General features: G+C 45.9%; 1 protein-coding gene across 2 annotated transcripts in view; it reads right to left on the reverse strand.

Annotated features, from left to right (window-relative positions):
* Nucleotides 1–13,489, reverse strand: part of LOC119453416 (snRNA-activating protein complex subunit 4) — a 73,604-nt gene that overhangs the window by 22,298 nt on the left and 37,817 nt on the right. For both annotated transcript variants that reach the window (XM_049668110.1, XM_037715443.2), the window contains 3 exons: nt 6,489–6,656; nt 1,429–1,584; nt 663–818 (listed from right to left, as the gene is read on the reverse strand). In XM_049668110.1, the coding sequence (XP_049524067.1) occupies nt 663–818; nt 1,429–1,584; nt 6,489–6,656 (480 nt within the window). The remainder of the gene's footprint in view (nt 1–662; nt 819–1,428; nt 1,585–6,488; nt 6,657–13,489) is intronic.

Here is a 13,489-nt window from a genome sequence, read left to right on the forward strand (position 1 = left end):
TATTAAGCAACCATGTTATGCATCAGCAAGGTGTGACCACACAAGAAAATTTAGCGAGTACAAATGTGACCTGGATTGGAGTACTCATTCTTTCCCCATACTATTAGTGCTTGGAAGGAGCTCCCCGTGGATTTATTTTTGATGCCTTGTTTCATTAGTGCAATTGAGTCTGTTTGTTAGGCCACATGTTCATTCTGACAGCACTTTGCCCTGGTTCTATTCTATTAGGTCGATGTATTTCTCTCTTTTTTTTTTGGTGCTTGTCCTCTTTCTTCAAGAGTGTTTTCATACAGATTGCTCTCATTGCGGTTGACCCTGGTTGCCGATGTTTGTGCCTGCTTTTCTTTCTTTTTTTTTTCTTTCTTTGGACCCTCCTACAACAATGCTTTCGGACGATGTAGCTATTACTAATCAATAAATAAATAAATAGGTAAATAAATAAATAATAAGCAACAGCTGCAGAAGCTCGACACAGCAGCTTGTACCCGAGTTCACTGCTTTCATGTGGGTAGGCAGTTTTACTTTCTGCAATCAAAACAAAATAGTGCCGCGGCATGTTGCAGCAGAAGACAGATTGCTGATTGCAGGAAATGAACATGGGGGCGAAGTGAAGTCAGAGGCGACTGTTCACCCATTCCTGCTGTGCTCCCTTGCACGCTCACCTTGGACCAATGGCCAACTCCGTGCTTCTGCACCAGCTCCAACAGGCTGTAGTCCTCGTCCGGAGTGTAGGGCCCCGAGACAATTTGTTGTTCAAAATTATCCTTGTAGCGATCCCTGCACTGGCCACCTGTGCGGCCAGGCAGCATGCTTGCCACCTGCAGGCAAGGCCACACTGGTAAGTCACTGGCAAAGCAAACTCATACGTCTAGCTTTACAACGCCATTCAAATACATGTCAAATGCAGAAACGCTCTCGACAAGCAACTACCGATCCAATTTGAACGACATACGTTGTTGACAACGCTGTGTCATACCAATCGCTGGAAGCCTAAAAACAGAATTTTGATTTATGCCCTCAAAATTTTACTAATGTTTCCTAGAAGTGGTAAAAAGGAATAAAATTCCGGGACAAAATTGTACAACTTCTGAGCTGTGCACCAAAAATGGATATCTATTTAGTCCAAAGAATACAAATACAATACTTTAATTAGTTTACAGCTTACCTGAAATCATTACATTGTTCAAGCGACTTTTGGAAAGGTCCAATTCACAAATTGTTGGTATAATTCAAAGCAGTGTACAGTTGAATACTTTTAAAAACGTGCTTGGGGCCTCTGAAATCATTCTTTATGCATCTCTGGCAGGACAAACACAGAGAACTTCACGTGGAGCCACCTGGAAAACATTATTGAGCATAGCATGGCTATGCGACTGAAAGCGTGCATACCAAGCTGCAATACAACCCAGGCAACACACCGCAACTTGCCTTTGTCCAGCTGCAATCTTTATAGAGTTTCACGCCAATGAGCAGCATGACATCTTCCTGTGCTGTCCATCGCCCACGCTGCAGGCCGGGGTGCAGGGACCGGTTGTAGCGGTTCATCACCTGCTTCTTGGACCGGCTGCCCATGAAGTGCGACACCTGCAAAAAGACACGATTACCACGACGAAGGTTTGCCCAATGGAGAAAAGATGCCACACTGACAAAGCTGGGCCCAAGAGCAGTTGCACAAAATCAAACATGGCAGATGGTGAGTAACGTAATACACAAAAATAAGCAAGCATCACTGATACACATAGCAACAATGGAAAGAGCACAAGTTTTCGTGTGCGTTGCCAAAGCCAGTTGGCTGACATGCACTTTGCTTTGTGGGTAAGCAACAGTGAGAGTGAAAGCGTGCGAAGGCAAGTCGGCGATCGCGGCTCAATCTTGCGCACGCAAGGGGCGGAAAGCGGGAAGGTAGTGCGCCGTCTTCCAGTTGCGCGCAATGCTCCGGAGGGAGGGTGGGAGGCAGGGGAACACGCTCTCCCCGCCTCCCACCTAGGCGGCTGTATTTACACAGTACTTCCTGTGCTGTGTTTTCACGGCTTAGTTCGCGTTGATGCAAGCGGCGGGACGAAGGTAAGTTCGCTCGCTGCTGCTGCCACGCCTACTCACTAGAGGATTTTGACAGCGAGTTTCTGCAGTCGTTGAATAAGGTGCGATCATGTTTGTTTGTGCGCACGTGACACCATGCTTGTTAATTTAGTTAGTATGCCTATGCCTATGCTTACGAGTTTATACGGCCGATAAAACTATTATCCTTACTTCGTATAGCTGTCTACTAATTTGCTATACGCAATCGACGCTTTGCCTTTCGGGCGAAACTGCGACATTATTTATATGATTGGAGGAGGCACCTGGTTATTTTTTACAGCATTCTTTATTTATTTATTTCAATACATTCAAGGCCCAGGGGGCGCTACAGAAGGGAGTGGCATAAAAAAAAAAAGTCATATTGCAGCAAGAACAAAAGAATATGGTATCCAGGAACAAAAAAAAGCGTAGGTTTAGGCGAAATGCAAGATCAGATTAGCAACAAGGCAGATTAGGCAAACACATAGTTTTCTGTTTCTAGTTCTAGTTTTCATATAGATTAGGCAAACAAATAGGTTGTGGGTTCGATTCCCACCGCCGCCGGGCACCCACAGGTTCAAATGGGCACAAGCGTACCCCGGCCTGGCGTTCGGCTTCCTTCAGGGGTGATACGCATGGAAAAGGAGCCTGTGGCCTCAATTCCCATCGAAATCCTCATGAGGACAGGAAACAAAGTGATGTTTGGGCCGCTCCATTTCCCATGTGGAGCCCCAAGCACCTATTGAGGTGGAGACGCCTTCGGGTTAAGGACAAAGATCCCTTTCCAAGCGTTGAAGTCCCATAATGGCCAAGCACCAGGCCGGGAGCGCGCTGGTACCTATTTTATCGGTAGGTACCGAGCTGTAGCATTTGCCTCCCACAGCCACGGCGGATGCTCTTCAACAAGGCCGTCTGTGGTTGGACAAGAGGCGCTCAGAGACAACTCCTGAAATCTCTATTGGGCCCTCTTTCGAGATGCGAATCCCCTCGAGAGTGTGGGGATCGAGGTGCCTTCCCACGCCTCATCCCCCAGCTCGCGTGTGGCGATTAGCTCGATCTCCGGGAACCGCAGCCGTGACGGCAACATGGCGGACATGGCCGGCGAGCCGGATCTACTTTCCCGCGCAAATCTGCTTCTCTCCCCCGGGATTGAACTTGCCCCGCGAGAACACGTCACCGGGACTCGCCCTGATTGGCCTCCCGCGCGGCGGCCCCCGGGCACCCTCTAAGCCCGAGCTCTCGTACGCTGAGCGCTTCCTCGCCGCGGGAGATGCTCACAGGCCCGCACCGAGGTGGTTGCACGAGACCTTTGTTCTCGCGACTTCTCGTGCTTGGCGGACCGCTACCCGGTTATCTTGCAGCGAGCCTTGGCCCGTAAGCGCCGTGACTGTCGCACTGTGCTGCATCTTGGGTGAATAAACCCGTGTTTGTTGGCGATCTGACTCCAGAGCCTTCTCTGCACCGTGTCGGAGAGTTGACGAACCCTGCCGTAGCGCCTTTGTGCGTTGCGGAGTGGAGGAGCGTCGTGCCCTTTCCTGACCGTCGCTCGTAGGGTAAGCTTTGTGCAAACCCATCTCCACAAGAGCCAAGCACCAAGTCAGGGAACATCTCTACCCATTAGAAAAAAGCGGTGGGTTCCTGGCAGCACCGGGATTTAAACTCGGTACCTCCCGCATACGAGGTGGATGCTCTACTGCCAGGCCACTGCTCAGGTTGCTATGATGAGGCTCGCGAATCAACTGATTGTAAGGTCAGAGAGCATGAAGAAGCTTCCTCATACTTGGTTATTGCATTCAACCAGCTTTCCTGTGCAAGCAAGCTAGTCTACTGCGCGTTCAACTGGCGGTGAAGCCTGCACATGCTTCGTTCAGTTCCTGTGCAGTGCTGTGCAGTAATGTGGAGTGTTGCACAATATAGTCAATCTTCGGTCGAAGGTCGGTCCGAAATTGAATGTGTGCTCTCCTGCGAGTGAAAACCCCAAACGACAGGAAGGATTGCTCGTAACAATTTGTACATATGCTGTTGAAGTGCTGATGGATAAAACCAAACCACGATGGGAAAAATAATGTTGCACTTGACATCAGTCGAAGACAATTACCAAAATAACATGCACTAATTAGAATCTACCGCTGTTTGAGACATCGTTACAACTGCCTAGACGTCGGATCGCAAAATTAGACAACCCGAGAGAAGCTCCCGTGTCTTCACTGCTGCTGTCCTTTAAAACCTGTTGCCCAGTCGACCAAAGCGAAACTTTTTCGTCGTTTTATTGAGAAGTGCTAGGAGCACTGGAGGCTAATTTCAACAATACCTCCAGTCAAAGCTTTATTTTTCCAGACTTGCCAATGTGTCAAAAAGTTTCAAGGCTGACCAACAGTTAAAGTTCAGCGGTCATTTCAGATGGGGCTTTGCATTTCTAGCACACGTATTCCAACAAAAATGTTTCACAACATGTAGAAAAACTGTCTATCAAATTGATCGATTTCAATAGGCCCAGTAAGGAAAGAGTTAAGGTGTTAAGGGACTCTCTCATAAAACTCAGGCCATAGTGCAGCCATAGGAGAGCACTCAAAGCAGGAAATTTGCCTCTCAGATCTCAGGGTCATTATTAACTTGTTCTCTCGTGAAAGCAGCGATTGCTCTCTTGCCAACGAGAGCAGCCCATTTGAAACACGTTTAAGTAAACGTTAAGTCCCGCAGTTTAGAACAGGACCTAATGCCAGAGGGAAGTTTACTGCCTGCTTAACACCTGTTTCTCATTCACACTGAATTTTAAAAAAGTTTGAGAGATAGTTCGAACTTTGAGACATCCCACCAGCTATGCCACAAGACATAATTGTCTTCTGAATTACGCACATTAACTCTTTCCGTACCATGCCCACTGGGCATAGTTAGCCCTTATGGTTTGTAATCGCCGCTTTCGAGACCTAGAGCACCGCTCACGGATACACTGTGCAGAGGAGAAACTATATTTTTGTTTTCTAAACAGTTCGCTTTTTTCCCACCAAGCGGGGATTTTTAAACGCGCTCCGAAGTTTCGCGATCGTCAAAGCAGAATGCAAAAATGTCCGGCCCCGAAAACGGCGCGCGCACTGCGATCTCCCGGTTCCGCTGCCTCTGCGGCTGATCTTATCAATACATTGAATAGCAGCGAGTCAGAGGACACTGACTTTTCGTCGGACTTCGAGTCTAAAAACGGCGACGACGCAAACCAGCCCGGAACATCAGCGGCCGCAGCCCGGCGCGCCCAACTGTAGTGCTAGCAGTTAAATTTGTCGGGCTGCGATACCTTACGTCCCAGGCGTAAGCGAGACCCTTTCACGAGTTCTGCGCTCATATGACGTGCAGGCTGCGCACGTTCCCTCCCGGAAAGTCAGGCACGAGCTCGTGCGCGTAAAAGACCCTTTGGAAAAGGACAAGTTCCCAGGTGTGGTGTACGTCATTCCGTGTGCAGACTGTCTCTATGTCTACCTATGTCTACGTCGGAGAAACCGGAAACTTCAAGAAAAGACTTCAACAGCATAGGAATGACGTCCAAAGACGACACGTTGCGTCGAATGCCATAGCCGAACACTGCGCAACTACGTCACACACGATTAACAGGGACAAAGCTCGTGTGGTCGCCAGGGAACGAAATCATTCTGCGCGTCTGTACCTTGAATCCTTAATCATCCAAACCATGGCACACACTCTTAATCGCATCGAAGGAAATCTGCCGTCCATGCATGCCAAATGCCTTGGTCATGTCTTGAGCCGCACATAAAAAGGGCGCAAGCTCTGCCGCATATTTCATTGTGAACAAGGCTCCCGTGGGGGAGCCGAAACATTAACGTATTTTTAAATATATTTCAACCATTTTTGGTCGGTGTCTCGATCCCTTCCTTTTAAGTATGCATCATCCCAACCAGACGGGCTTCCGTCATACTCTCGACTTCAGTTAAATTTTTGTAGCGAAATACCTGTTGAATGAAAAATTTGGATTTTTTTCGCAGATAGTGCCTAACAGACGGTAATACATTTTGTGTAGCTCATAATTTTCGTAACACTTATTTCTTAGTGGATGCAAGCGTTTCTTTACAAAATGTGTTCAATTTTAGCGCACAATCTTGATTTTACCAATTTATACATTTTTGATGACATATACCTCATTATTAAAACATTCATGCGTGAAAACTGCATTCATTTTGCTTTCTGTTTATGTATTACATTAAACATTGAGTGCAGTAGTTCCTTCAGAAATAAGCATCTGCCGTGACATACAAAAAAACACCCGTTTTCCTCATGGTAGGGAAAGATTAAAAAGGCATGCTTTAAAAGTTTTGCCAATTCGCTGCTTCAGCCACAATGTATACATGAGCTAGAAGCTACATCCATGGAGGCTGCTGGACATTTTTATGCCAAAGCACACCCGTGCATTCGAAAAGACACACCTGTGACCAGGCGATGTCATCTCCCTCGGTGCACACGGAGATGAGCTGCTGCAGTCGGTGGTTCTCCTCTTCTGAAAATGGGCCCATGTTGTGGCGCGTCACGAGCCGGCTCGAGTAGTGTGCGGCACACTGAAACGCACTGCGGCCGGTCTTCAGCTCCTGTGCCACCTGCATCACACACGGGGCCTCACTTACGGATCATACCAAATGACTATCTATTTGGTTTGACAATTATTGTGAACACTTCTCATTCTAGGAATATGGCAAATAAAATAGGGATACAGTTAAACCTTGATATAGCGAACTTTAATACAGTCAACTTCTGTTAATTCGACCCTGACGAGATCAACGAAATTGATCAAGTTATCCGGCGGGTTTAATTAAACAAGATGCAGAAGAAAGGCCATAACACACCGCTGATTCACTGGGCAGTATATGCCAAATTTTACACGCCCCAGACTTAAACGCGCACCCACTTTCTATGCGTCTCAAAGAAGTAAACTAACGTTGAAATGGCATTAAAGCTCAAACAAAATTGACACCTAATGTGCAGTCGTTATTCTTGTTTTTTTGGCACGAAAAATGGGCAAACTTTTAATACGTATTACCCAATGACAACCGATTTTTTAAGTCAGCTTCGCTGCAATACAGATGCGCTGCGCGGTAAAGCGTACAAACACAGTGAAGGCAGTTTTCGTTTGATATCCTGATTGCACGCGAAGGCAATTTACGGCCAAATTTATTTAGAAAAGTAAAAAAAAAGGCATGCATTATTTAATGGCGCACAAAGGCACTCCATTTCTCCATAATTTAGGGGGACCCTCGACTCTCTTGCGCTCCCTTACTAACGCGATAGCGTTAAGGACCCCATGTCGCAGAAAATGCGGTGTCAGCTTCCGGCACCATAGACAGCACTGGCATCCCATGAGTGAAAATTGCCGTATATATTCTATGTGACATTAAAGTTCTTCTGCTACTAAAGTTGCTCATAACTTGTCTTACATTCTTTACAAATTAATTTCTCGGAATTTCGATAATGACACCCCCAAACGTCATGAAACAAGAACACCGACAATGCATGCCTTTCATGTAATATCTTCTCAGACGAAAATATTACAAGTGCCAAACAATAACAAGATCGGCCCGTGCAAGAGACACGTTTCTACTAGAAAGCTCACCTTCGTGCATAGCATTCGCTACCAGCATTTGCCGGTAAACATTACGATTACATAAGATACAGTTACAGGGAAGCGTGAGAAGCACTATGGGATCTTTGAATGCTACCGCATTCCACTCTTAAAGGCGAAGCTTAAGCATCCTCCAAATTCTTCTTTTCCATGCATGGCATCTCACATTCGCATCTCGTGTAATCCAGCTTGGATGGATGGATGGAAGCAATGAGCGTTCCCTTTGAAACGGGGTGGATTGCACCATGAAGCTCTTCTTATTTTGCCTTAAGTCCTACCTATCTTATTTTTTTGTAAAATAACACAAAGAATTCGCAACATCAAACTTTCTGAACCACTATTGGGAACTCTGTTTTTGTACGTCTCCACTGTTTTTGGTCTCCCAACTTTTCTGCCACTTCAATCGCCTGGCGATTGAAGGTTCGTAGAAAGCGCCGTCTTCCCGTGCTTTTATGCTATAGGTTGCGTAATCTCGAGTTTCGGAGATGCATTGAAGTGAGTGGCAGACGAAGCATTTGCTCCCCACTGCCGGCGCTTTTCATGACAGCCTCGTTCGATTGCGGGCCACACTATCAGCTGCGGGGGCGGAGCGGACGTGAAAGCGTGGTTGGCCTCACTTCATACCACCGATTTGAAGATATCGCCGACACGGAATGAAACTGTACCTTTCGTTGCAGACTCTCAAATTCGACAAAATAACGTCTTTCGCATTAAAGTTTGCTTTTTCCAATTGCCCGATAATTCGGAAAATTTTGTCGCCCCTCCCTGCGTCGAGAAAAATTTTCAATAAAAGTTCCGATTTCAGTAACAAAATTTCTATATAACGAAGAAAACTGCCAATTTTATTGCCTTTGTTATATGGAGGCCTAACTGTACATAGAACGGGTAAATTAAACTTTTTTAGGAGCCCGAAGTCTGACCAATAAAAGACCCTGCACCAATTACTCCACATTCTGTCAAGCGAGGAAGACGCAAACATGAACGGAATGTTGCGCTGCATATTTTTTAGTAAGAATTCATGTAAATCAGAGAACAAGGCAGCAGATTGGGTAAATATGTTTTATTTGTGTACAGCGTCATTAATACTTCTTTTTGGGTGAGTCGGTACATTTTGAAATTTTGGGTAACAGTGGCAAACAGCAAGCTTAGTTGTTTCTTTCCCCCCCGTTTGCATTTGGCAAGACCTACTGATGGAAAACTATATGCATAAAAACACACTTGACAAACATGCTGCTTGAATAACAAGCAAAATATTTGTCCTCAAAGGAAACGGGAAACTACATTAACATGGAATGAATGCCAATGCACGTGCCAACCCTACCCTGCAAAAAAGATATTTATTCTGAAGACACAAACACACGTCTTATAATTAGGAACACAAGTTCAGTGATCCGACAGCAAATATAATCAATCACCCGCCGTGGTTGCTCAGAGGCTATGGTGTGGCTGCTGAGCACGAGGTAGCGGGATCGAATCCCGGCCATGGCAGCCGCATTTCGATGGGGGCGAAATGCGAAAACACCCGTGTACTTCGATTTAGGTGCACGTTAAAGAACCCCAGGTGGTCCAAATTTCCGGAGTCCCCCACTACGGCGTGCCTGATTGTGGTTTTGGCATCTAAAACCCCATAATTTCTAAATATAATCAATCAATCATTATTTATTTCCAAGGACAATAAGGTCCCCAAGGTCCCTAAGGCGAAACGCTGGAACAAACCGCTTGAAAGTGCCTTAGGGCTCACGTACATGGCAACGGTTTTACAGTCCAGTTTTGCAAAAACTAACAATTTACAAGAGTGGAATTGTTCTACATAAAATACGAAAAACAAAAAAGCAATAAGTAGTACAGGAGTGGGACTGCCCAAAGTCATTTCGGAGCAATTTTTGGAGAAAGTAAAATTGAGTCTTGGAGCAGTTTGGAGCAGACAAAATTGCACTTTAGAGCAACTTGGAGCAGAAGAGTAAATTTCATTTTGGAGCAGTTTAGAGCAGGCCAATTTGAATTTTGGTGGAATAATGGAATATGGCAGGACACTTCGAAACCATGACAAATAGAGAATAAGCCAACACAAAGCACGTAGAAGAAGCCCGCTTTGTAGCTATAGCGTGCTAGAATATGGAAGAGTGGGTCGAACGGCGGCACGGTGTTTGTTTTCCCGTATAGCCGAAATCATCGGTGGAACTACAATCGAACTATATATTCCCACACGGACGCTCATGACGATAGCAGAAAATGTTCTCAAATTATGAGTTCCAATCGACGCGCTAACATAATTTCTTGGTCACCATATGTCACCACAGAGACCCAGAGAACTGCAGTAAACCCTGGGTTGGTATAATGTAAAACTATTCCAATCTGTCTTTATTCCGATATCAATTATATGGAGACTCCAGGCGCATTTCTGGCTCGGAACGAGCGATTCAGTCCGGAAAATCGAACTTTGGGGCCTAAATTCGTACGAAAAATCAGTCGCAAAATTGCATTAGTACTATGGAAACTCTGACGGTGCATTTATGAAGTCCGGAATACCCATCGAGTCCGCCAAATCCGTCTGCGAGTGTGACGGAGGTGCTCGGTGTCTGTCGTCTATTTTCCAACTTCAAGGAGGGTGAAGATGAAGCTATGCGTCACGTTTCCACTTTGGAAGACGAACTGATGACCATCGCTTTTAAAGAAAAGAAGCAAAAAGTGATCACAGATTACTTTGGTCAATAAATATTGTGAGTCACAAGTGCTTTCTAGCAACCGGGTCTCATTTCTGGATGTTTTTTAATGACTTTCGTTAGTTCAAATTCGGTTTAATTCAAACTAGCTAAGAGTGCCTGTGAAGTTTGAATCAAGGGGGGACGTGGGGATCAGATCGCAAAAATCGCGAGAAAAATCTATTTTTGGAAACCACGCATTTCGGTATCTGCAATGCCTTATCTATGCTGTATCAAATAGTTTGGCTGAAAATGCACGAAAAGTGCCTGAAAAAAAATTAATTTGTCAGTGCGCAGGGCGAGAAAACAGCTTTAAATTGCGCAAAATCACCGCAGTTCACGGAGGCATATCTCGTATTTCCCGCCACCGAGCACAGCCATCTTGGTATCGTTCGAAAGCTCAAAGTTTCACCGTTCCGCTTCTCAACTTGTCGTTCTCAATTCGTTCCGCTTCTCAATCTTGTAACAAACGCAAAAACACAAAAGAAGCGCGGGTCTGCTGGAGGTAGCCTCACGGGTCCTTCGAGGAAAGCGGGCCTCCGATTGGCTGCCGTGCTGAAAGGAGTCTCCCCACTGGTTACTGCTGCGGCAGCGGGCAAGATGGCGACCGCAGTTGTCTACTTCGCAAACCACGCCGGCATCTTCACTTGACACGCAGATTTCGGATTGCTGAGAGCTCCCAGGTTAGTGATGGATCGTCGCTCATTCAAGAAGAAATTTTGGACGAAGCACGCCTTCAAAATACAGAAGCGCGAGCCTCCTACGGCGAGAAAAATACGACAATTAGTGGGCGACGCGGAGGAGCACCCGACTGAACGTGCCGCGCTACCTTGCATCGTGGATTACGTGCCACACTATCTTGCACCGTGTGACTCGAGCAGCGAAACCGACAATCACCCTGTGTCATCGGCACTGATAACGCAGTCAACGGAAGACGCGCCAACGGAGGCTCCCGCACCTCGGCGTACGGCCACTGCGAATCAGCTGAGATCGTATCGACGCGAGTCGAAGGTCACCATCACCGGCAAAGACTGTGTAGTCAGTTTCTGATGCATCATGCGACACGGACATGCCGCCTCCGAGCGATCCCCAACCATCGACGAGCCAGTGTGATAACCAAAGATTCACTGGACAAATAGTCGCCCGAACGGCGCACCATTCGGACGCGCCTCGAGCCGCGTTTCGTGTCAGCGGTGATGGCAGAAGCACGAGCATGCAGCGTTCGCGACTCCCTTCGTGCGGTGTTCGCAACTGAACGGAAGCTCAATTTGATGGACCAGCCAGGCTATGAAATTTTAAACGCCCACCAAACGAAGAGGCAAAGGCGCAAGAAGTTGCCTGACAGCAATGATGCCAAATATTACAGCCCTGATGCGTTCTAATAAATCTGCACTGCTTGCAAAACTTTACAGCCCGTTCTCTCATTTTTTTTTTTTTTGTTGGTCACCACACTCGTGGACAGTATAGCACAACAATGGCTCGGCCGATTTTGATCCCGTTTGTTTTTATGTATTCCCTGAAGTGTGCTTGAGGGTATGGCAGTCTTCAATATCTTGTTGATGGCTTACTTTTTTTTCTACATGGTAATTTGTGAGTGACAAGTTCTGGTACAATCAGTAAAGGTGAACATGATGTTCTGTGTAAAACAAAAAATAAAGGGGTTATAAAAATTTTGGAACTGTTGTACCCTGTAGTGCTCTTTTGAGCATAGATTAAAACTAAAGGCAGCTCCCTGGCATGTTTCGTTATTGAGCCAGGCTTTCCACGAGCAAGGAACTTGTAAACTTTTGTAAATTCTTATAAAACAAAAACTAAAAAAGATATCTTAACGAAATTTTAGATTTGCCTCTCTATTGCAATGTACAGTGTGTGTGTGTGTCAAATTTCAGCCCTTTCTGCCAAGAAACAAAAATGTTATTTTTCCTCCCCTCCTCCCCCCTTAACCAGCTCTTACTGTATTCAGTAGTTCAGTATGCGTCGCAATTGCCTTGGGTTGCACGAGGAATTCACTGCGAAGTTTCATGTGCCATGGCGTTACCCCACGCCTCCACTAAAATGTAACAAGGAAGGCGAGAGGAAAAATATTTATAGTAGCACATGTGTTACGATATCGCGAAATCCACACACGAGCCGAAGCGCGTCTTTATCATGTTCCTTTCACTGCGTCCTCGTGCGTGTGCTTGGATAACTGTCCCATGACAATATTGGGACGGGGACTGAGTATGAGAGTAGGATGGTAGTATTCTTGTTTTTTTACTGTAATACTTAGATAATTTTATCCTCTGCTTGTTTAAGTAGTAGTCAAGACTGTCTACTTGGCAGCTGATGAAAAATTATGGGGTTAAGTTAAAGATAAAGGAATTTAGTGGAGGGATCTTGTCGCTCCATTCTGAACGAATCACCCAATCAAAACGAGAACAAATTGTGGCCATTGACTGGATATATATTCCGTTAGGAGCATAGTAAAAATCATTTAGTTGCTATTCTGTTGTAATACAGCATTCAGTACTATTCAGTGACAAGAAGGGGCGTGCAACTATTATGAACAATAAAAATTAAATAAACTTCTTATATTGTAGGATAAAATCCCCGTGCATGCTCCCGCCACATACCGCAGCCTAGCTACAGTGAAGCGATGTCATGTGATCCAATGATTGCAGCTCCGGCGCTTCCACTGGCGGCCCTCATGCCCAATAATCAGGTAATCACAGCAACACGCTTGCAAGTGGTGAGAACTGTGGGGCACACTCATTGCCCTGGCACTGACGCAATGCTTTCAAAAAAAATTGGAGTACGCTTCAGCTTCGCCTTTAAAAGTGGAACACGGTTGCGTTATCGGGCCCCGTTCGCATCGCATTTTTCTTTGAGTAGGCTTCACTGCAACACAGAAAGTGGGAAAGCCAGCTTACAAAGACCAAGCTTACACCGATCTCCTTAAAGCCGGCTTCACTTTTAACAGAAATGCATTGCTGGGAAGACATTTTTCCAGGGGCAATATAAGTCGTCTTATATTAAAATGTGAAGGCCCTAGTACCTTTTTATTATTTTAGTAATTGTTTGCTATTGCCCCGATGGGGGCACTGTGTCCAAAACGCATTCGGCAGGCGAAGTC

The sequence above is a fragment of the Dermacentor silvarum genome, chromosome 5 (genome assembly GCF_013339745.2).
Source record: "Dermacentor silvarum isolate Dsil-2018 chromosome 5, BIME_Dsil_1.4, whole genome shotgun sequence".
In the NCBI taxonomy this organism is placed as follows: Eukaryota; Metazoa; Arthropoda; class Arachnida; order Ixodida; family Ixodidae; genus Dermacentor; species Dermacentor silvarum.